The sequence below is a fragment of the Pseudorasbora parva genome, chromosome 9 (genome assembly GCF_024679245.1).
Source record: "Pseudorasbora parva isolate DD20220531a chromosome 9, ASM2467924v1, whole genome shotgun sequence".
Lineage (NCBI taxonomy): Eukaryota > Metazoa > Chordata > Actinopteri > Cypriniformes > Gobionidae > Pseudorasbora > Pseudorasbora parva.
In genome coordinates, this window is record NC_090180.1 from 49,077,144 (window position 1) to 49,101,874 (window position 24,731).

At 43.2% G+C, this 24,731-nt stretch overlaps 1 protein-coding gene across 5 annotated transcripts; it reads right to left on the minus strand.

Annotated features, from left to right (window-relative positions):
* Positions 1 to 112: 112 nt before the first annotated feature.
* LOC137089805 (GRAM domain-containing protein 2B) lies at positions 113 to 19,624 on the minus strand. Of its 5 annotated transcripts, none has more exons than XM_067453378.1 (13): positions 19,424 to 19,624; positions 15,763 to 15,894; positions 12,086 to 12,143; positions 11,528 to 11,600; positions 11,353 to 11,456; positions 8,286 to 8,384; positions 7,107 to 7,178; positions 6,967 to 7,026; positions 5,868 to 5,958; positions 5,615 to 5,674; positions 5,390 to 5,453; positions 4,350 to 4,445; positions 113 to 395 (listed from the first exon to the last, which is right to left on the minus strand). In XM_067453378.1, the coding sequence occupies exons 1-13, from the start codon at positions 19,519 to 19,521 to the stop codon at positions 392 to 394; spliced, it is 1,011 nt and encodes a 336-aa protein (XP_067309479.1). In that variant the 5' UTR covers positions 19,522 to 19,624; the 3' UTR covers positions 113 to 391. The 5 variants fall into 5 exon arrangements, with proteins under 5 accessions (XP_067309479.1, XP_067309477.1, XP_067309478.1 ...); XM_067453376.1 differs by having other exon boundaries at positions 4,350 to 4,450; positions 19,424 to 19,621; XM_067453377.1 differs by having other exon boundaries at positions 4,350 to 4,450; positions 5,615 to 5,671; positions 19,424 to 19,619.
* Positions 19,625 to 24,731: the final 5,107 nt, after the last annotated feature.

Genomic DNA, 24,731 nt, shown 5'->3' on the forward strand with positions numbered 1-24,731 from the left:
GTGTGTGTGTGTGTGTGTGTGTGTGTGTGTGTGTGTGTGATTCATTGCATGGTCATGTCTAGACTCACAGAAATACAGAACACACTCCTCAGAAACATACTTTATTGCGTTACATGTCTCAAAATAAATAAGCAGTTATTTCCTGTGAGAATGAATCAAATCAACAGTAATAACAATATTAATGTTAAATAAAACAGTACAGAACAACATGAGAGAGAGTGAATGATGTGTGTGTGTGTGTGTGTGTGTGTGTGTGTGTGTGTGTGTGTGTGTGTGTGTGTGTGTGTGTGTGTGTGTGTGTGTGTGTGTGTGTGTGTGTGTGTGTGTGTGTGTGTGTGTGTGTGTGTGTGTGTGTGTGATCAGTCAGGTGATTGGTCATCTCTCACTCCGCTCACCTGCAGAAGACAAGAAACATACAAAATGAATTTTTTTTATTTTTTATTTTAATACATTTTAATATATATTTTTCTTTATATAAATTATATACACTATTTTTATTCATTACGTTTATTATATATTTTTAATCTTTTATATTTGAGCATTCCTTAGAACCTTTTTTAAAAACATTTTACACACACACACACACACACACACACACACACACACACACACACACACACACACACACACACACACACACACACACACACACACACACACACACACACACACACACACACACACACACACACACTCTCTCTCTCTCTCTCTCTCTCTCTCTTCTTGCTCAGTATTTTTTTTCTTCTTTCTGTTCTTAATATCTAAATATTCTTAAATCAAGATGCATTTACTAGATCAGTAAAACGACATCAGATATTTCTGCTTGTTTTCTGGGGAAATAAAATCTAAATGAAGTGAGTTTTTGCTTAAATCAGGCAAAATGATCTGCCAATGGGGTGAGAAAAATAATCTTATTTCTGACGGAAATCTTGTTTCTTGCTTCCGTCCGATCCGCAGATCATTTTGCCTGTCATCATCTTCTGCTTATCCGGAGCTGGGTCGTGAGGGCAAAAGTCTAAGCAGAGATGCTCAGACTTCCCATAATCCCTCCAGCATGAAAAGGCATCGAGGGGGCGTCCGACAGTGAGGCATTAGCCTCCTCAGCTGATCCTCTGGATGCGGAGGAGCAACGGCGCTACTCTGAGCTCCTCCAGAGGGATCGAGCTTCTCATCTCTAAAGGAGCCCTGCGGAGAAAGCTCACTTCAGCCGCCAGCCAAGACAGTCCCACAACATCCAGAGACTTAAGGTACTCAACCAAGACAGTCCCACAACATCCAGAGACTTGAGGTACTCAACCAAGACAGCCCCACAACATCCAGAGACTTGAGGTACTCAACCAAGACAGTCCCACAACATCCAGAGACTTGAGGTACTCAGCCAAGACAGTCCCACAACATCCAGAGACTTGAGGTACTCAGCCAAGACAGTCCCACAACATCCAGAGACTTGAGGTACTCAACCAAGACAGTCCCACAACATCCAGAGACTTGAGGTACTCAGCCAAGACAGTCCCACAACATCCAGAGACTTGAGGTACTCAGCCAAGACAGTCCCACAACATCCAGAGACTTGAGGTACTCAACCAAGACAGCCCCACAACATCCAGAGACTTGAGGTACTCAACCAAGACAGTCCCACAACATCCAGAGACTTGAGGTACTCAACCAAGACAGCCCCACAACATCCAGAGACTTGAGGTACTCAACCAAGACAGTCCCACAACATCCAGAGACTTGAGGTACTCAACCAAGACAGTCCCACAACATCCAGAGACTTGAGGTACTCAACCAAGACAGCCCCACAACATCCAGAGACTTGAGGTACTCAACCAAGACAGTCCCACAACATCCAGAGACTTGAGGTACTCAGCCAAGACAGTCCCACAACATCCAGAGACTTGAGGTACTCAGCCAAGACAGTCCCACAACATCCAGAGACTCGAGGTACTCAGCCAAGACAGTCCCACAACATCCAGAGACTTGAGGTACTCAGCCAAGACAGTCCCACAACATCCAGATACTTAAGGTACTCAACCAAGACAGTCCCACAACATCCAGAGACTTTAGGTACTCAACCAAGACAGTCCCACAACATCCAGAGACTTGAGGTACTCAGCCAAGACAGTCCCACAACATCTAGAGACTTGAGGTACTCAACCAAGACAGCCCCACAACATCCAGAGACTTTAGGTACTCAACCAAGACAGCCCCACAACATCCAGAGACTCGAGGTACTCAGCCAAGACAGCCCCACAACATCCAGAGACTTGAGGTACTCAGCCAAGACAGTCCCACAACATCCAGAGACTCGAGGTACTCAGCCAAGACAGTCCCACAACATCCAGAGACTTGAGGTACTCAGCCAAGACAGTCCCACAACATCCAGAGACTCGAGGTACTCAGCCAAGACAGTCCCACAACATCCAGAGACTTGAGGTACTCAGCCAAGACAGTCCCACAACATCCAGAGACTTGAGGTACTCAACCAAGACAGTCCAACAACATCCAGAGACTTGAGGTACTCAGCCAAGACAGTCCCACAACATCCAAAGACTTGAGGTACTCAACCAAGACAGTCCCACAGCATCCAGAGACTCGAGGTACTCAGCCAAGACAGTCCAACAACATCCAGAGACTTTAGGTACTCACCCAAGACAGTCCCACAACATCCAGAGACTTGAGGCACTCAACCAAGACAGTCCCACAACATCCAGAGACTTAAGGTACTCAACCAAGACAGTCCCACAACATCCAGAGACTTTAGGTACTCAACCAAGACAGTCCCACAACATCCAGAGACTTGAGGTACTCAACCAAGACAGTCCCACAACATCCAGAGACTTTAGGTACTCAACCAAGACAGTCCCACAACATCCAGAGACTTAAGGTACTCAGCCAAGACAGCCCCACAACATCCAGAGACTTTAGGTACTCAACCAAGACAGTCCCACAACATCCAGAGACTTGAGGTACTCAGCCAAGACAGTCCCACAACATCTAGAGACTTGAGGTACTCAACCAAGACAGCCCCACAACATCCAGAGACTTTAGGTACTCAACCAAGACAGCCCCACAACATCCAGAGACTTCAGGTACTCAGCTAAGACAGTCTCACAACATCCAGAGACTTGAGGTACTCAGGGCGGATCTCATCCACCCCCGGCGCCTTGCCACCGAGGAGCTTATTAATTACCTCAACGACTTCAGCTTGGGTGATGGCCCTCTGAGTCCTCAGCCACTGCTTCCTCAACGGAAGACGTGTCAGTGGGATTGAGGAGATCCTCAAAGTATTCCTTCCACCGTCCAACAATATCCCCAGGTGAGGTCAACAGTTGCCCATCTCTACTGTAGACAGTGTTGGTAGGGCACATTTCCCTCCTGAGGCGTCGAACGGTTTGCCAGAATCTCTTCGAGGCCAACCGATAGTCTTTCTCCATGGCCTCACCGAACTCCTCCTAGGCCCGAGTTTTTGCCTCCACAACTACCCGGGCTGCCTCTAGAGTTCCACAAGCTAGCCAGGCCCGTTAGGACTCCTTCTTCAGCTTGACGGCATTCCTTACCTCCGGTGTCCACCACCGGGTTCAGGGATTGCTGCCTCGACAGGCACCGGAGACCTTACGGCCACAGCTCCGAGCAGCCGCGTCAACAATGGAGGTGGAGAACATGGTCCATTCGGACTCTCCCTTGGGATCCGGTCTAAGCTCTGCCGGAGGTGGGAGTTGAAGATTTCTCTGACAGGGGTTCAGCCAAACGTTCCCAACAGACCCTCAGTTCGTTTGGGTCTGCCGAGTCTGTCCAGCTTGTTCCTCCGCCATCGGATCCAACTCACCACCAGGTGGGGAATAGTTGACGTCCCTAAAGCCAGATTCCGTGCCCAGAGATCGGGTCGTCGGGGGCCTTACCTTCGACTGTGATCCCTCCTGCAGGCGGTAAGCCCACGGGAGGGCGGCCCCACATCGCTCATTCAGGCCCCATGGGAGAGGCCCCACCACCAGGTGCTTGCATACGAGCCCCAACCCCGGGGACAGAAACAAAAATAAGATGAATTTTCTCACCCCATTGGTAGATAATAATTTTGCCTGTTTTAAGCAAAAACTCACTTCAGTTAGATTTGATTTTCAACAAAACAAGAAAAAATATCTTATGTCGTTTTACTGATCTAGAAAATGCATCTTGATTTAAGAATATTGAGATATTTGGACTGGAAACAAGAAAAAAATCCTAAATAAGAAGAGCATTTTTTGCAGTACACACACACACACACACACACACACACACACACACACACACACACACACACCAAACGTTTCCTATAATCTAAATCAGATCAGAGGATTGGATGAACTCACTCTTTGTGAACTCCAGCAGAGATCCCAGAATGCTCAGCTGCTCCTCCAGCGCCACGATCCGCAAACCGATGTACCCGGACGACAACAGGAGAAGAGCTGCCCTACACACACACACACACACACACACACACACACACACACACACACACACACACACACACACACACACACACACACACACACACACACACACACACACACACAAAGAGACCCATGAGTTTATCAGATTTGTCATATACTTCAGCTTGTATCAGTCACCATCACACACACACACACACACACACACACACACACACACACACACACACACACACACACACACACACACACACACACACACACACACACACACACACACACACACACACACACACACACACACACACACACACACACACACACACCCTATATATTCACATAGAGAACAGCTGATTAACACTGGAGGAATATTTCACTGCTTTACTGTAGACATGATCTTGATTCAGAAACATCTGAATTATTCCAAGCGTGTGTGTGTGTGTGTGTGTGTGTGTGTGTGTGTGTGTGTGTGTGTGTGTGTGTGTGTGTGTGTGTGTGTGTGTGTGTGTGTGTGTGTGTGTGTGTGTGTGTGTGTGTGTGTGTGTGTGTGTGTCTGGCTCTATCTGTGTGACCATCAGCCTCTGATCATCAGATTATCACACTCTGGACGGACCGGCACCGTCTCACTGAGATCTGAACGCCTGGCAAGTTTATTTGAAAAGCACATTTCATACCCAATGGACCTTACAAGTCTGCTCACACACACTTCCTCTGAAGACCCTCACAGCCTTCGGTCGCTTCATTCTGATTGAGTGTGTGTGAGTGTTTGTTTGTGTGTGTGTGTGTGTGTGTGTGTGTATGTGTGTGTGTGATGGGTAGGTTTAGGGGCAGTGTAAGGGGATAGAAAATACGGTTTGTACAGTATAAAAACCATTACGCCTATGGAATGTCCCCACATTTCACAAAAACAAACGTGTGTGTGTGTGTGTGTGTGTGTGTGTGTGTGTGTGATTCATACTCACAGGATCAGATACAACAGCAGGAGTTTGTTCAGGCTCCGCGTTTCATTGGACGATCGGCCCTTCTCTGTTACCATGGAAACCCAGGAGAGCACTGGTTAGAGACACTTCAACCTCACTGCCAGCAAACATGAGTGTGTGTGTGTGTGTGTGTGTGAGTGTGTGTGTGTGTGTGTGTGTGTGTGTGTGTGTGTGTGTGTGTGTGTGTGTGTGTGTGTGTGTGTTCACCTGTATTCTGCTGCTCTGGTGTGTGGCTCTTTCCGCCGGAGTTGTGAGGCGTGCGATCTGCTGATGTGAACACAAGAAGAATCAGTTTATAGTCCTGACTGCGTATAGAAGTGTTAAAGGTGACACATTGCGCCGCTTTCACAGGATGTGATATAAACCTCTCGATTTTTACCATTCTAGTCTGGTTGTTTACACACACCTGTGCTAAACAGATTATTAAAGGGAATTTTGTATAATAATAAGTCAGACTCACAGTGGAGAGCTTGAGAGTCGCTGAGAGTCAGTTCGTTCGGAGGAATCATCTGACTCTCGTGATTCTCCTCTAGACTCGAATGGCTGGAGATCTATCAGAGGACACGAAAGTTATTAACTGAGGAAACAGGGTAATAAAACACAAGAGCATTCAGAGGATTCATTCTAACCCAGACAGCAACACAATGCCAAGCCCTCGTCTCTCACACACGCACACACACACACACACACACACACACACACACACACACACACACACACACACACACACACACACACACACACACACACACACACACACACACACACACACACACACACACACACACACACACACACACACACACACACACACACACTGCCCCTAAACCTACCCATCACGGGAAACATTCTGCATTTTTACTTTCTCAAAAAACATCATTTAGTATGTTTTTAAGGCCATTTGAATTATGAGGACATTTGATATGTCCTCATAAACCACATAAACAGGCTCACACACACACACACACACACACACACACACACACACACACACACACACACACACACACACACACACACCACACAAACACACAGAACCTGAGTGTGCTCTTTGATACCAGTCTCTCATTTGAAAGCCACATCTTAAAAATATATCTAAATTACGGCACATGCTCTCAGTGCCAAATGCTGAACAGTTAGTCGATGCGTTCATGAGCTCAAGGCTAGATTATTGTAATGCTCTACTGGGTGGTTGCCCTGCTCGCTTAATAAACAAACTCCAGCTGGTCCATGATTGATAGATAGATAGATAGATAGATAGATAGACAGACAGACAGACAGACAGACAGACAGACAGACAGACAGACAGACAGACAGACAGACAGACAGACAGACAGACAGACAGATAGATAGATAGATAGATAGATAGATAGATAGATAGATAGATAGATAGATAGATAGATAGATAGATAGATAGATAGATAGATAGATAGATAGATAGATAGATAGATAGATAGATAGATAGATAGATAGATAGATAGATAGATAGATAGATAGATAGATAGATCTAAACTGGATCTAAGCCGAGGCTGTCTGGGAAAGCATCAGTTGATTCTTACTCTGTCAAAGTCCATCTCAGGAGTGTTATCTGTGGAGGATTTCCTGCTGACGATCTCCGTCTAAGAGCACACAGAGTCTCACTTTAGATTAATCATTTAAACATTATCATCATGATCATCCTCAGAAGCGGAGCTCGAACCTGCAGCTGAGGACAGAGCGACAGAAGCCGCTGGAAACAGGACTCCCGGTTCCGCAGAGACACAAACAGATACTGAAACACAGACGGACATGACATTACACATTACAAAAACTGAAGGAAATGATGTTCTCTAATGTAAATGAGTTGTGTTAGTGACACTTCCATCACATCTCCATCACTTTTTCATTCATTTGACCCAAAACAGCTTAAAGTGTGAGATGATGTGAAAGTGGTGTTATGATTAAAGCATGAACAGAAATCTGCTAATGTGTTCCTAAAGATGAGTTCACACCCAATGATGATATTTGCTCCTGATTTAATCATAAACTCTTCATTTAGTTGAGTTTCTCCGAACACAAGAGCTCATTTCTTCATTCTGCTGTCGTTAATGTGTCCTGATTGAAGGATGTGTAGAGTCTGGAGAACACAAATCCTGAGGAAGAACATCTACATTTATGGCCTTATGAAATCTGCTTTAATTTAACTTTGGTGGAAACTTTATTTCATCTTCTGAACACAAATGAAGATATTTGAGATGGACAGATTTCTGTCCTCCATTGACAGGCTAAGTAACTTCCACTGACGCTTCAGAAAGCTGATAAAGAGAAACGGATCCGTACGGATGGAGCGGATTATTCCAGATGTTCTGAAGAGACTCCGTGGCTTTATATGAGGAAGGAAAGGCTGACGGGTTTGAGCGACATTAGGGAGGAAACGATCGCAGGATTCTCATTAATGGAGAACTGGCCCTTTAAGAGTCGGACCTACTGTTGATTTATTCAGACAAATTCGTGACATTATACAGTAAATACAATTTTTATGAATAGATTCTGAAATTTCTGCATGAAAATGATATTGAATTTAAAACTTTTATAAGGTGTCAAATCGTGGAAGGTCAAATTAAGACTTTAGGACCCACAGAAACCCTGTTAACAGTAAAATACTAATCTAATTGAACAATCAATTATTCAATCAAAATACAGATTATTCAATTCGATGGAATTGTACTATTAATTAAATTGCGTTAAGAGTACAAAATATTTTTTATATAACAGTTAAATATATATTTCTCAAAATAATTATGTCTGTAAAATTGCTATAAATTCAAAGCCATGTGTCAAACCAAATTCAAAGTCAATATCACAGAGTTTAGTCCGAAGTCAAACGTGTGTTTAATACCTTATGTCCGTCACTGGTGATCACAGCGACCGCATTGGGAACGATCTTCGCTGTGTGTTTCTTCTTTATAGCCAGAACGCTGGACGTGAGGATCATCACCTGCACACACACACACACACACACACACACACACACACACACACACACACACACACACACACACACACACACACACACACACACACACACACACACACACACACACACACACACACACACACACACACACACACACATGTTGGTCTATGTGGTTTACAGGGACTCCCCATAGGTGTAATGGTTTTTATACTGTACAAACCGTATTTTCTATCCCCTTACACTGCCCCTAAACCTACCCATCACACACACACACACACACACACACACACACACACACACACACACACACACACACACACACACACACACACACACACACACACACACACACTGCCCCTACACCTACCCATCACAGGAAACATTCTGCATTTTTACTTTCTCAAAAAAACATCATTTAGTGTGTTTTTAAGGCCATTTGAATTATGAGGACATTTGATATGTCCTCATAAACCACATAAACAGGCTCACACACACACACACACACACACACACACACACACACACACACACACACACACACACACACACACACACACACACACACACACACACACACACACACACACACACTAGTGTAGTGTTTCCATGTTTTATGGGGAGTTTATGTGTTACGTGTTTCCACTGTTAGACGCTAGGGGGCGCTATTACGCATCAGTTTGGTCTTGTTTTAAAGAAAACACTCGGCCGATTATTGTTCAAGTGAAATAAATTCAAAACATGAAAGTATACAAAAGTTATGGAAGTTTAAATTAACTGTAAATGAAAAATACTGTACTAAATATTTTTTATTTTATATAAAATATATATTGTACAAAATAATTACTATAAAATTACTATAAAATCAAAGCCATGTGTCTAACCAAGTTGTGTTCCAAATTTGAAGTTGATATCACAAAAATTGAAGTCCCTATGAGATTTTGTTTAGGCGCAGTACCAAAAACAGCCACCGGGTGTCACATTCCATTGATTGTTTTTTTTTTTAATGCATTTCCCTGTAAATATCTGTCCAAATATCACTTCTATCCCAAAACAGTCACCAAATATGGAACCGTGAGTCTCTGACCTTTCCGACGATATGTGTCAAGATTAGAACAGATTTTGATTATAAAGTAGTTCAAATACGTTTTGTAATATGAAACATGACAACGCCCACTAGGGGGAGGAGCCTGCTAGAAGAAATTTGAGCACCGTTTCCAACGTCCGATTTCAAAACGGTTTTCACAGGATGAATTTTGAGTTCATAAGCTTTCGAATTCGATACCTAATTTATGATGATTACTAAAATATAGTATAAAAAAAAGGCCATCAAAAAAAGAGTGCCAAGTGTCCCACCTGTTTAAAGTAACGTTCCCCTGATGTTTAAAGAATGATGCAACAGAATGTCCCCTAAAGGGACCATATTTTAAAGGGGGGGTGAAATGCTGTTTCATGCATACTGATCTTTTTACACTGTTAAAGACTTGGAATCCCATACTAAACATGGACAAAGTTTCAAAAGTTAAGGTGGACGTTTGATGGGAGTATTTCTTTGTCAAAAATACTACTTCCGGTTAGTCATAAGTTTCGGCAAGTTTTTTGCGATCATGCGTCCCCTTTGACGTTAATGGGGGCGGAATTTCCTTGTATGGGCCTTACGGACAATTCTACCGGAAGCGCCTGAGAGAGAGAGAGAGGGAGAGAGGGAGAGAGAGAGAGAGAGAGAGAGAGAGAGAGAGAGAGAGAGAGAGAGAGAGAGAGAGAGAGAGAGAGAGAGAGAGCGAAAGCAACAGGCTACGCCCATCAAAGCGCTGGCTTGTAGGATGCTGCACAGGTGATGTGCACAATTACAATGTCACCAAAAAAGTGCGTTTTTGGTTGCCAGACCAAGACAGTCCTGCACAGATTCGCCAAAACCCCGCGTTAAGGCAACAGTGGATGGAATTTGCTTTTCCGGATCAGCAACTGAGTTGCGCGAATGTTTATATCTGTTCGCTGCATTTCGGTGCCGACTGTTTCATAAACAAGGCCCAGCTCGACGCAGGATTTTCCCAATCGCCTAATGCTGAAGGATGGAGCAGTCCCAACGTTAGAAGGGTAAGTGAGACTGCTTCAAATGTCTGTGTTTTTTTTAGTCCGCTTACTGTCTACACAAACCACGCGTAAACACACACACACACGTGCACAACTGCACTTCCCACATGTACACCTTCAAAGACAAAAATACGACGATATAATTGAAGTATAAATATGTAAATAACACAAGCCGCTCAGCATATTATATAGTTAGTGTATAACTTGTACCAGATAGAGACGTCCTGCTCTAGTCGTTTTTGCTGCTGCTCCTGTTCAACTGCAGCCTCTGGGTCTGATTCCGGATCATAGATGTATGGCTGTATCTGATTAAAAGCCATATTTTTATTTTGAATAAAGTTTTTTTCCCGCTGTTAGGGATGACACAGCTTTACGACGCACTCGACTCAACACAATAGCAGCAGCGCGCACACGTCATTATTTAGCTCCGCTCACACGACACGCCCCCACCCGCTCGGCTTTTTTCGGAAAGACTCGGAACAGCGCATCTTTCTTATATAATTATAAAAAAAATAAAGACTTTTCGGAGATATGCAGGATGCAATGCTACTCTATAGGTACTCAAGATTGACATGACACTGACTGAAACTGAGTGTTTCACCCCCCCTTTAATGATTTTTTCAAGGGGCCTGATTTTTATAGCCTGAATGCCAGCCGATCTCGGCCCCACCCCCAGCCACACTCAGCCCCGCCCCCAGTCGAACTCTGCCCCGCCCACAACATCTGAGCTCGGGTTCGGTCTGGACTTGATCCATAGAGGAGTGATTATGCCTGAACAGAAACTGACCGTTGACCTTTGAAACATCTTCATTTACAGAATGTCTTTAGAGTTAAAGGCCTTTAGGCTCTTCCGTTCTCGATTTAGGAAAGAAGCGTTTGTGTGGCTGATCGTCCTCACCTTAGTTTCCTTGAGCAGCACAGACGAGTGGAAGCAGATGTGCCGATGGGACACGTACATCTTCCCATGATAAATCATCTCCTTATGAAGAGCGCAGGAGAACACTGAGACAGAACACAGCCATCAGATCAAACTCATTTACTCCAGGAATGAAGACGCTTCTCCAGACACTCACCGTGCTCCAAGTCCTCCGTCTCGGGGATCTCAGGGAACAGTTTGTGGAAGGTTTTGGTGTGGTTCTTGAAACTCTGAGCAAAAGAACAGAAGGTTAGGACAACCGGTGCAAGTGTTCCTGGAAAAATGCTCTTCTTACTCAGTGATGTTGTCTTGGTTTTTTTTTTAGTCTAAATATACAAAAAATTCTTAAATCAAGATGCATTTACTAGATCAGTAAAAGTACATACATTTCCTTGTTTTCTTAAATATAAAATCAAAATGAGTTTTTGCTTAAAACGGGCAAAATGATCTGCCAGTGGGGCGAGAAAAATCATCGTATTTCTGATTGAAATCTTGTTTTATTTGTTTCAAATCAGAAATAAGATGATTTTTCTCACCCCGCTGGCAGATCATTTCGCCCGTTTTAAGCAAAAACTCATTTTGACAAGAAAACTCACAAGAAAACATTTCTTATGTAATTTTACTGATCTAGTAAATGCATTTTGATTTAAGAATTTTTAGATATTTGGACCGGAAGCTAGAAGAGCACTGTTTGCAGTGTGAAGAATATACTCACGTTATGAGTGGCGGATCCGTCAGGACGATCCAAACCCTCCTCCTCGATAGTCGTGGATCTGATGGACAGGAGATTATTATCATCACGGTAACGATGTCACAGAGGAACGATAAAATCACTGACAGCCAATCAGAATCCAGCCTGCTCTAAAGCGAGCATTTAAAGAGACAGTCGACGAAATGGAGAATAAACAGAAGGATATCGACCTCTGGTATTCACTGAACAAAACTAGAAGCGCTGCACTTTTGTTTCCATTTCTCATGAGCTGAACTCTGTGTACACAAAAGCCCCATTTCCCTCAAATATTGTTCACCAATCTGTGTTAGTGAGCACTTCTCTTTTGGCGAGATAACCCACCCATGATAATGCCCGCCCCATGGGATCTGTACACAGTCTAACCCACGTGTGACCACACCAGCTGAAAACATCCCAGTTCTTGCATGGCCAGTGGACTCCCATTGAGGATGTTTGGGATGCTCTGGATATTCCTGCCGATATCCAGCAACTTGACACGGCCATTGAAGAGAATAGTGGACCAACATCCCTCCCACACCCTCCCACACCACATCCTGATGGTTTTCGGACCCCCCAGAGTTACCTTTTACTGTATCCAGACTAAGGTGCAATAATCCTGCTGTCTAATCCGCATCCGGACACGCCACACCTGTGAGGGGGAGGGGTCATCTCGGCAGAGGAGAAGTGCTCACTAACACAGATTTAGACAGAGTCGTGAACAATATTTCAGAGAACTAGGCCTTTTGTGTACACAGAAAAAGTCTTAGATCTTTGATTTCAGCTCATGAAAAAGGAGGCAGCAAAAGTGTTTAATTTATAATTTTGTTCAGTGTAGTTATACTTATAGATATAGAAATAGTTATGGCTATAGTTATGGCTATAGTTATGGGTATAGTTATGGGTATAGTTATGGGTATAGTTATGGCTATAGTTATGGGTATAGTTATGGCTATAGTTATGGGTATAGTTATGGCTATAGTTATGGCTATAGTTATGGGTATAGTTATGGCTATAGTTATGGGTATAGTTATGGGTATAGTTATGGGTATAGTTATGGGTATAGTTATGGCTATAGTTATGGGTATAGTTATGGCTATAGTTATGGGTATAGTTATGGCTATAGTTATGGCTATAGTTATGGGTATAGTTATGGCTATAGTTATGGGTATAGTTATGGGTATAGTTATGGCTATAGTTATGGGTATAGTTATGGCTATAGTTATGGTTATAGTTATGGCTATAGTTATGGCTTTAGTTATGGGTATAGTTATGGGTATAGTTATGGTTATAGTTATGGCTATAGTTATGGGTATAGTTATGGGTATAGTTATGGCTATAGTTATGGGTATAGTTATGGGTATAGTTATGGGTATAGTTATGGGTATAGTTATGGGTATAGTTATGGGTATAGTTATGGCTATAGTTATGGGTATAGTTATGGCTATAGTTATGGCTATAGTTATGGGTATAGTTATGGGTATAGTTATGGCTATAGTTATGGGTATAGTTATGGCTATAGTTATGGCTATAGTTATGGGTATAGTTATGGGTATAGTTATGGGTATAGTTATGGGTATAGTTATGGCTATAGTTATGGGTATAGTTATGGGTATAGTTATGGGTATAGTTATGGGTATAGTTATGGGTATAGTTATGGGTATAGTTATGGCTATAGTTATGGCTATAGTTATGGGTATAGTTATGGGTATAGTTATGGCTATAGTTATGGGTATAGTTATGGCTATAGTTATGGCTATAGTTATGGGTATAGTTATGGGTATAGTTATGGGTATAGTTATGGGTATAGTTATGGGTATAGTTATGGCTATAGTTATGGGTATAGTTATGGGTATAGTTATGGGTATAGTTATGGGTATAGTTATGGGTATAGTTATGGGTATAGTTATGGCTATAGTTATGGCTATAGTTATGGGTATAGTTATGGGTATAGTTATGGCTATAGTTATGGGTATAGTTATGGCTATAGTTATGGGTATAGTTATGGGTATAGTTATGGGTATAGTTATGGGTATAGTTATGGCTATGGTTATGGCTATAGTTATGGCTATAGTTATGGTTATAGTTATGGCTATAGTTATGGCTATAGTTATGGGTATAGTTATGGGTATAGTTATGGCTATAGTTATGGGTATAGTTATGGCTATAGTTATGGCTATAGTTATGGGTATAGTTATGGGTATAGTTATGGGTATAGTTATGGGTATAGTTATGGGTATAGTTATGGCTATAGTTATGGGTATAGTTATGGGTATAGTTATGGGTATAGTTATGGGTATAGTTATGGGTATAGTTATGGGTATAGTTATGGCTATAGTTATGGCTATAGTTATGGGTATAGTTATGGGTATAGTTATGGCTATAGTTATGGGTATAGTTATGGCTATAGTTATGGGTATAGTTATGGGTATAGTTATGGGTATAGTTATGGGTATAGTTATGGCTATGGTTATGGCTATAGTTATGGCTATAGTTATGGTTATAGTTATGGTTATAGTTATGGCTATAGTTATGGCTATAGTTATGGGTATAGTTATGGGTATAGTTATGGTTATAGTTATGGCTATAGTTATGGGTATAGTTATGGGTATAGTTATGGCTATAGTTATGGGTATAGTTATGGGTATAGTTATGGCTATAGTTATGGGTATAGTTATGGCTATAGTTATGGGTATAGTAATGGCTATAGTTATGGCTATAGTTATGGTTATAGTTATGGGTATAGTTATGGGTATAGTTATGGCTATAGTTATGGGTATAGTTATGGCTATAGTTATGGCTATAGTTATGGGTATAGTTATGGGTATAGTTATGGGTATAGTTATGGGTATAGTTATGGGTATAGTTATGGCTATAGTTATGGGTATAGTTATGGGTATAGTTATGGGTATAGTTATGGGTATAGTTATGGGTATAGTTATGGGTATAGTTATGGCTATAGTTATGGCTATAGTTATGGGTATAGTTATGGGTATAGTTATGGCTATAGTTATGGGTATAGTTATGGCTATAGTTATGGGTATAGTTATGGGTATAGTTATGGGTATAGTTATGGGTATAGTTATGGCTATGGTTATGGCTATAGTTATGGCTATAGTTATGGTTATAGTTATGGCTATAGTTATGGCTATAGTTATGGGTATAGTTATGGGTATAGTTATGGTTATAGTTATGGCTATAGTTATGGGTATAGTTATGGGTATAGTTATGGCTATAGTTATGGGTATAGTTATGGGTATAGTTATGGCTATAGTTATGGGTATAGTTATGGCTATAGTTATGGGTATAGTTATGGCTATAGTTATGGGTATAGTTATGGGTATAGTTATGGCTATAGTTATGGGTATAGTTATGGCTATGGTAATATTTCTGTCTCACACTGAAACTGAAACTGATTTAGTTTTGGGATTTGCTTGTTTACAAAGCTATACGTTGAATTAAATAAAAAAAAATTAAGTAGAATGAAATCTCAGCTAACAAATATAAGTTGTAAAATATTCTCTGAACGTCCAGTGTTTCATAATGTTTTGGAAATGTTCTAGTATTATTGACGAACGTCCAACTAAAACAATTCAGGGGGAAAACCCTCCATGAACTCTGAATAAATGTTATTTTTGTGCACATTATCATCACAGCGTGCTGACCTGCGTGTGAAGCTGGCGTTGTGCTCCAGGATCTCCGCATGCGTCTCGTCTGGACTCTGGAGGCTTCTGCTGTCTGAAGAACGTCTCAACATCTTGGGCTTGGCTGAGGCTCCACTGATCTCCAGCTGATATCTGAAACACCACACACATCTACACTCACACACCTTTCTAAATATACCTCAATCCTCCACCACCTGCCACAGAGACGCAGCTCACATCACGTGTGTCAATGAAAGTGTAACGCTGAAAACACTTTCACATTTGTTTAAAGATGATATCTGGATGCTTTCTGTGACTTTACACTGCGGCGTTCAACACATTCCTGAAAGTTCACCTAATGTGAATCAGATAATAACACAAACCAATGCATTAGGCAATCATTTCCGATGACGTGTGTGTCTTGATGCTGTTAAAGTGGCATTTTTAGATTTTAATGCAAGTGCACCAGATTATTCCAGTTCAATCATTACACTAGCAATATTACTAATGGCATACTATCAGTATAGCTGGTAATTGTAAGTCTTTTGTCACTGAATTCAGATGCTTAAATTAATAAAAGTTTCTGATTTTACAAAGCAAAGCTTGACAGAACAGCTGCAGAAGTTGATCAGAATATTTACCTTCAGGGATGAAACGGTGCCGGCGATCAAACTAAGTTATTCAGTAGAAGGAAATCAAAGCCCAAACGAGGCATGTTTGCTTTAAGATCCGGAGAAAAGAGCCAAGATATCCAAATATCCAAAAGCTGGCAGAGATTAGAGAGAAGCTCGCGGACAGGACCTGCGCTCCATCGGTCCGACACTGAGCTACAGCCACTCGAGCTGCTCTATAGAAGCGTTAGACGGACTCTTGCTGAACTGGTTTTTGCTCTGATCCAGTCTAATGAGCATCTATGAAAACTGGATTAACACGCCTGCATTCACTCATGCAAACAGATCTAACACAACCAGATGAAGAAGACAACAAAGGATCTATAAATGAAACATTATCTTATTTTAACATAAGGCACCTGAGTATCTTTGTGAGCTCATCAGTCCTTATACTCCATCCATCACGCTCTCTCCTTCACTTCATCAGCCTTCATGTAAGCTAAAGGAGGAAAGATCCTTTCGTACAGACCAAAGCCCATCCGACTAACGTTGTGTCATTTTAAAAAGTTGATTAAGACACATTTGTTTAAGACATTTGTTTTTCTCTAATTATTGTTGTATTGCTATTGTTGTTTTGTTTTTATTTTACTGTAGCTCTTTGGGTTTAAGAAAAGCGCATTATAAATTAAATTTATTATTATTATTAAAGTGTCAGTTCAGCCAAAACTGAAACATCTGTCATGAACTCGTCTCCCTAATGTCGCTCCACACCCGTAAGACCTCCGCTCATCTTCACACACAGTTTAAGATATTTTATATTTAGTCCGAGAGCGTATGCAAGTGTATGCACACTATACTGTCCATGTCCAGAAAGGGAATAAAAACATCATCACAGTAGTCCATACGAGACATCAGTGGGTTAATTAGAGTCTCTTGAAGCATCCAAAATACATTTGGGTCCAAAAATAACAAAAACTACGACTTTATTCAGCATTGGCTTCTCTCTCTCTCTCTCTCTCTCTCTCTCTCTCTCTCTCTCTCTCTCTCTCTCTCTCTCTCTCTCTCTCTCTCTCTATATATATATATATATATATATATATATATATATACACACACACTCACCGGTGTGGTCCTACAATCTCCTGAACTCCAGACTGAATGTCAGAATGGGAAAGAAAGGTGATTTAAGCCGTTTTGAGCGTGGCATGGTTGTTGGTGCCAGACGGGCCGGTCTGAGTATTTCACAATCTGCTCAGTTACTGGGATTTACACACACAACCATTTCTAGAGTTTACAAAGAATGGTGTGAAAAGGGAAGAGCATCCAGTATGCAGCAGTCCTGTGGGAGAAAATGCCTTGTTGATGCTCGAGGTCAGAGGAGAATGGGCCGACTGATTCAAGCTGATAGAAGAGCAACTTTGACTGAAATAACCACTCGTTACAACCGAGGTATGCAGCAAAGCATTTGTGAAGCCACAACACACACAACCTTGAGGCGGATGGGCTACACCAGCAGAAGACCCCACCGGGCACCACTCATCTCCACTACACATAGGACAAAGAGGCGACAATCTGCACAAGCTCACCAAAATTGGCCAGTTGAAGACTGGAGAAATGTGGCCTGGTCTGATGAGTCTCGATTTCTGTTGAGACATTCAGATGGTAGAGTCAGAATTTGGCGTAAACAGAATGAGAACATGGATCCATCATGCCTTGTTCCCACTGTGCAGGCTGGTGGTGGTGGTGTAATGGTGTGGGGGATGTTTTCTTGGCACACTTTAGGCCCCTTAGTGCCAATTGGGCATCGTTTAAATGCCACGGCCGACCTGAGCATTGTTTCTGACCATGTCCATCCCTTTATGACCACCATGTGCCCATCCTCTGATGGCTACTTCCAGCAGGATAATGCACCATGTCACAAAGCTCCAATCATTTCAGATTGGTTTCTTGAACATGACAATGAGTTGACTGAACTAAAATGGCCGCCACAGTCCCCAGATCTCAACCCAATAGAGCATCTTTGGGATGTGGTGGAACGGGAGCTTCGTGCCCTGGATGTGCATCCCACAAATCTCCATCAACTGCAAGATGCTCTCCTATCAATATGGGCCGACATTTCTAAAGAATGCTTTCAGCAGCTTGTTGATCAATGCCACGGAGAATTAAGGCAGTTCTGAAGGAGAAAGGGGTCAAACACAGCATTAGTGTGTGCTCCTAATAATCCTTTAGGGGAGTGGATATTCATTATTGTGTGTGTGTGTGTGTGTGTGTGTGTGTGTGTGTGTGTGTGTGTGTGTGTGTGTGTGTGTGTGTGTGTGTGTGTGTGTATACATGCTTTTTTTTTCAAAAAGTTACAGTTTAAACAGTAAAAATATTATTACAAATTAAAATAAACATAAAGTTCGGTCATGAAACTCTAGATGCCACAGCCTGGTCGGTCCTTATCTTAATCTGCTGGCAATCACATCATTCTCTGTTAGACACAGATGATTGGTTCCCACTGTATCAGCAGCCATAACAGCAGCAGCAGAAGTGTAGCAGATCTTTTCCTCCAAACACATTATCAGTCATATCCATACCCACACCAAACCCTCTAAGAGTTGTCATGACAGAGCTGTTGAGAACATGAGCTACATAGAGACCATACTCACAGAGCCCCTTCACTTCAAAACACACATTTGTAATGTTTTACAGGTTGTTATTCCTCAAACTGAATATTGTTCTCTTATACGGACACACACCGCCTGTAGAGGTGCACTATTATTACACAAGTGTGTAAGTTGAGGAGCGATATTAACTGGGTTCTTAAAATCAGACTGTTCATTAGTGTTATTAATGCATTTATTCCTTTGATCAAAGCAAACGCCGGATTTTCATCATTCACACTTATTCCTGAAATATTTTTGTTTAATTTTTTATGTTTTTAAAAAAAATGTAAAATACAAGTAATATTCCAGAATTATAATGTTTGAAGAATTATAAAATGGAGCTTTTCCTAGACGTTCACTGAGCCCAGAGGAAGGTTTAGTTCTTAAGATCAGAGTCTTGCTCATCCAAACACAGGCACTCACCCTGAGCTGTCCAGAGAGAGCCTCCTGATTGCTCTTTTACTCTCCATCATGCCTCTGTGTTGACGAAGCCTGCAGATCACTGCGTTATATTCATCCATCAGTCAGATCTCACTGCAGATGGCAGGGGCCACGCCCACCCGAAACAGAGCCACGCCCACCTGAGACAGAGCCACACCCCCCAACCGTTACCAAGGGTGATCCGAAACCTGGGAAATCTTGTAATCTCATGCAGTTGCTGTTCAAAACTTTACATTTTGTTTGGCTATGCCAGTGTTGCTCATGTGATGATCAGAGGCTTAAACACCTGAAGGAGCGGCTGCTTCGCTCTCAGGTGTGGGTCGGCTTGCCCCGCCCATCGCCCTCAGCGAGGCCACGCCCCCAGCGAGGCCACGCCCACTGGGTCACATGACCGCGGCCGCACCTGCATGAGTTGCTGTCACACCAACACAAACTCATCAAGTCTGGATGAAGCAGATGCTATCAGCCACAAGAGAGACAGTGACACACACACACACACACACACACACGCACACGCACACGCACACGCACACAAACACAAACACACACACACACACACACACACACACACACACACACACACACACACACACACACACACACACACACACACACACACACACACACACACACACACACACACACACACACACAGTGATTTAGCATTCCCAGCATTCCCACATCTGATGTTTATGTTCTTTATGATGATCATGTTGTTCCTTCAGGTTTGTGTGTGTGTGTGTGATGGGTAGGTTTAGGGGTAGGAGCAGTGTGTGTGTGTGTGTGTGTGTGTGTGTGTGTGTGTGTGTGTGTGTGTTTGTGTCTGTGTGTGTATGATGTGTAGGTTTAATTTAGGGGCAGTGTAAGGGGATAGAAAATACGGTTTGTACAGTATAAAAACCATTACGCCTATGGAATGTTCCCATATGTCACAAAAACAAACGTGTGTGTGTGTGTGTGTGTGTGTGTGTGTGATGCTTTAATGTGTCTCAGAGGAGGTGAGGTTGTGTAACGTGACACACACACACACAGAACTGGAGCAGCTATTGATGAAATGTGAGTGTGTGTCTTCAGAACGCCTGCTCATTGTTCTCTGCTCACCTCACTGTCTCACTCCATTCTTTCACTGATCTGAACCTAACAACGTCAAACTCTCTCATCTCCAGGATCTGATGAGTTTATCAGGGACATTATACAGAACAGAGCTGTGTGTGTGTGTGGGGGCATGTTTGTGTGACATATGAGGACCCAAATGTGTATAATGCCATGGGTATGACACAGGTATTACAGGAGAGGGTGAAATATGAGGACATTACCCATGGCCCCACTTTACAAAAGGCTTATAAATCACACAGGAGGAGTTTTTATGAGAAAGGAAAAATGCAGAATGTTTCCTGTGATGGGTAGGTTAAGGGGCAGTGTGTGTTTGTGTGTGTGTGTGTGTGTGTGTGTGATGGGTAGGTTTAGGGGCAGTGTAGGGGTATAGAAAATACAATTTGTACAGTATAAAAACCATTTCGCCTATGGAGAGTCCCCTAACGGTCTCTGATTGGTTTTTGAATCCTGCCTGTGCATGTGGTTGGTGGAAATACTAATAAATAAACAATAATAACTATGATGTCATCAGTTGTTTCTCATGTTCTCATTCTTGATGTGCAATGAACTCCTGAGAGATCAGCGTTTCATCACCGCCTCACCATCTCTCGTGTGTGTGTGTGTGTGTGTGTGTGTGTGTGTGTGTGTGTGTGTGTGTGTGTGTGTGTGTGTGTGTGTGTGTGTGTGTGTGAGTAATGTGTTACTCATGATGTTTTTCAGATCTCAGGGCAGATTGTGTGTAACTGGTTTGTCACCCATCAGATGTTTGGCAGAGTCACGCTGAGCACAATATGAACATGAGGACATCTTTAACGCTATAGAAAACTCTAATCATTTTCACATCAGGACACATTTGTCACATACCTGTCCTGTCTTGTGTGCACATGTGGGTTTTGTTCTTCTGAGCATGTGCTCGTGTCATTGTCTGATCCTTGTATCTGAATTTTCCCACCTGTTCCCTCTTGATTTCTTCCCTTTATAAGCTCCTTGTGTCGGATCCTTGTAATGTCTACGTCTCCCGTCTCCCGATTCCTTTCTGGTATGTTTAAGTTGTGTTCTGTTATTTCTAGTTTATGTGTTTTGCCCCCTTGTGGGTTTTGTTTTGTATTTTTGTTTATTTTTATTTAAAAAAAAATAATTTCTGCACTTGAGTCCACGCCATTTTCCTTTGTATGTGACGTGACAACATTTACTGAGCAGAGACACGACTGAAGATATTAACACATATAAAGTGAGTTTGTCCTTAAAACAAGAACTAATATCTGCTAGTGGAGTCAGAAAAATAATCTTAACTTAAGGGAAAACAATAAGACTTTATGATGTCAAGAACACCCAAATATGACAAACCTTTACGAGGATAAAAAAAACCTTCCTAAAAACAATTTATATATATTTTATGTATGAAAAAACATTTCAACTGTTGAAGTGTGGCAGTATAAATACAACATATTGTTTCCTAACTTAAATTGGCATTACATAATGTTGGATGTATAAACCTGAAGAAGAACATTTTCAATAAAAAACATTTTTATAAGCAACTTTCACAATAACTATGTAAGCTGCTAAGAATATCACCTTACAGTCCCATGAAGCAAGATAAAGGGGACGTTAGTGAGAAACTTACTAGAAAGATTAAAATCAAAGTAAAAGTACTGCTGGTCAAATATTACTCCGTTACAAGTGAAAGTTGTAAAAACAGATTTTACTTAGTTAAAGTACAGAAGTATTTGTTTTCAAAAGTACTTAAGTATCAAAAGTAAATTTCCTTTTTTAAACCTAGAGTCCAGACTGATCCTTTGGGCTCAGAAGCGTAGAGTCCAGACTGACCCTTTGGGCTCAGAAGCGTAGAGTCCAGACTGACCCTTTGGGCTCAGAAGCCTAGAGTCCAGACTGACCCTTTGGGCTCAGAAGCCTAGAGTCCAGACTGACCCTTTGGGCTCAGAAGCCTAGAGTCCAGACTGACCCTTTGGGCTCAGAAGCCTAGAGTCCAGACTGACCCTTTGGGCTCAGAAGCCTAGAGTCCAGACTGACCCTTTGGGCTCAGAAGCGTAGAGTCCAGACTGACCCTTTGGGCTCAGAAGCGTAGAGTCCAGACTGACCCTTTGGGCTCAGAAGCGTAGAGTCCAGACTGACCCTTTGGGCTCAGAAGCCTAGAGTCCAGACTGACCCTTTGGGCTCAGAAGCCTAGAGTCCAGACTGACCCTTTGGGCTCAGAAGCCTAGAGTCCAGACTGACCCTTTGGGGTCAGAAGCCTAGAGTCCAGACTGGCCCTTTGGGCTCAGAAGCCTAGAGTCCAGACTGACCCTTTGGGCTCAGAAGCGTAGAGTCCAGACTGACCCTTTGGGCTCAGAAGCCTAGAGTCCAGACTGACCCTTTGGGTTCAGAAGCGTAGAGTCCAGACTGACCCTTTGGGCTCAGAAACCTAGAGTCCAGACTGACCCTTTGGGCTCAGAAGCGTAGAGTCCAGACTGACCCTTTGGGCTCAGAAGCGTAGAGTCCAGACTGACCCTTTGGGCTCAGAAGCCTAGAGTCCAGACTGACCCTTTGGGTTCAGAAGCCTAGAGTCCAGACTGACCCTTTGGGCTCAGAAACCTAGAGTCCAGACTGACCCTTTGGGCTCAGAAGCCTAGAGTCCAGACTGACCCTTTGGGCTCAGAAGCGTAGAGTCCAGACTGACCCTTTGGGCTCAGAAGCGTAGAGTCCAGACTGACCCTTTGGGCTCAGAAGCCTAGAGTCCAGACTGACCCTTTGGGTTCAGAAGCCTAGAGTCCAGACTGACCCTTTGGGCTCAGAAACCTAGAGTCCAGACTGACCCTTTGGGCTCAGAAGCCTAGAGTCCAGACTGACCCTTTGGGCTCAGAAGCCTAGAGTCCAGACTGACCCTTTGGGTTTAGAGGCCAAGAGTCCAGACTGACCCTTTGGGTTTAGAGGCCAAGAGTCCAGACTGACCCTTTGGGCTCAGAATCGTAGAGTCCAGATTGGCCCTTTGGGTTTAGAGGCCTAGAGTCCGGACTGACCCTTTGGGCTCAGAAGCGTAGAGTCCAGATTGACCCTTTGGGTTTAGAGGCCAAGAGTCCAGACTGACCCTTTGGGTTTAGAGGCCAAGAGTCCAGACTGACCCTTTGGGCTCAGAATCGTAGAGTCCAGATTGGCCCTTTGGGTTTAGAGGCCTAGAGTCCAGACTGACACTTTGGGCTCAGAATCGTAGAGATCAGATTGGCCCTTTGGGTTTAGAGGCCAAGAGTCCAGACTGACCCTTTGGGTTTAGAGGCCAAGAGTCCAGACTGACCCTTTGGGCTCAGAATCGTAGAGTCCAGATTGGCCCTTTGGGTTTAGAGGCCTAGAGTCCAGACTGACACTTTGGGCTCAGAATCGTAGAGATCAGATTGGCCCTTTGGGTTTAGAGGACTAGAGTCCAGACTGACCCTTTGGGCTCAGAAGCGTAGAGTCCAGATTGACCCTTTGGGTTTAGAGGCCAAGAGTCCAGACTGACCCTTTGGGTTTAGAGGCCAAGAGTCCAGACTGACCCTTTGGGCTCAGAATCGTAGAGTCCAGATTGGCCCTTTGGGTTTAGAGGCCTAGAGTCCAGACTGACACTTTGGGCTCAGAATCGTAGAGATCAGATTGGCCCTTTGGGTTTAGAGGACTAGAGTCCAGACTGACCCTTTGGGCTCAGAAGCGAGAGAATCCAGACTGACCCTTTGGGTTCAGAAGCCTAGAGCCTAGACTGACCCTTTGGGCTCAGAAGCCTAGAGTCCAGACTGACCCTTTGGGTTTAGAGGCCTAGAGTCCAGACTGACCCTTTGGGCTCAGAAGTGTAGAGTCCAGACTGACCCTTTGGGCTCAGAAGCGTAGAGTCCAGACTGGCCCTTTGGGTTTAGAGGCCTAGAGTCCGGACTGACCCTTTGGGCTCAGAAGCGTAGAGTCCAGATTGACCCTTTGGGCTCAGAATAGTAGAGTCCAGATTGGCCCTTTGGGTTTAGAGGCCTAGAGTCCAGACTGGCCCTTTGGGTTTAGAGGCCTAGAGTCCGGACTGACCCTTTGGGCTCAGAAGCGTAGAGTCCAGATTGACCCTTTGGGTTTAGAGGCCTAGAGTCCAGACTGACCCTTTGGGCTCAGAAGTGTAGAGTTCAGACTGACCCTTTGGGTTCAGAAGCCTAGAGTCCAGACTGACCCTTTGGGTTCAGAAGCCTAG

Excerpts from the sequence above, each read along its gene's own strand:
- LOC137089805 (XM_067453376.1), bottom strand. The coding sequence starts at position 19,521 with ATGGATGAATATAACGCAGTGATCTGCAGGCTTCGTCAACACAGAGGC. Across the intron at positions 15,895-19,423 it reads CTCTCTCTGGACAGCTCAGG|ATATCAGCTGGAGATCAGTG; the intron begins GTGAGTGCCTGT and ends GTGGTGTTTCAG. Across the intron at positions 11,457-11,527 it reads GACGGAGGACTTGGAGCACG|TGTTCTCCTGCGCTCTTCAT; the intron begins GTGAGTGTCTGG and ends GTTCTGTCTCAG.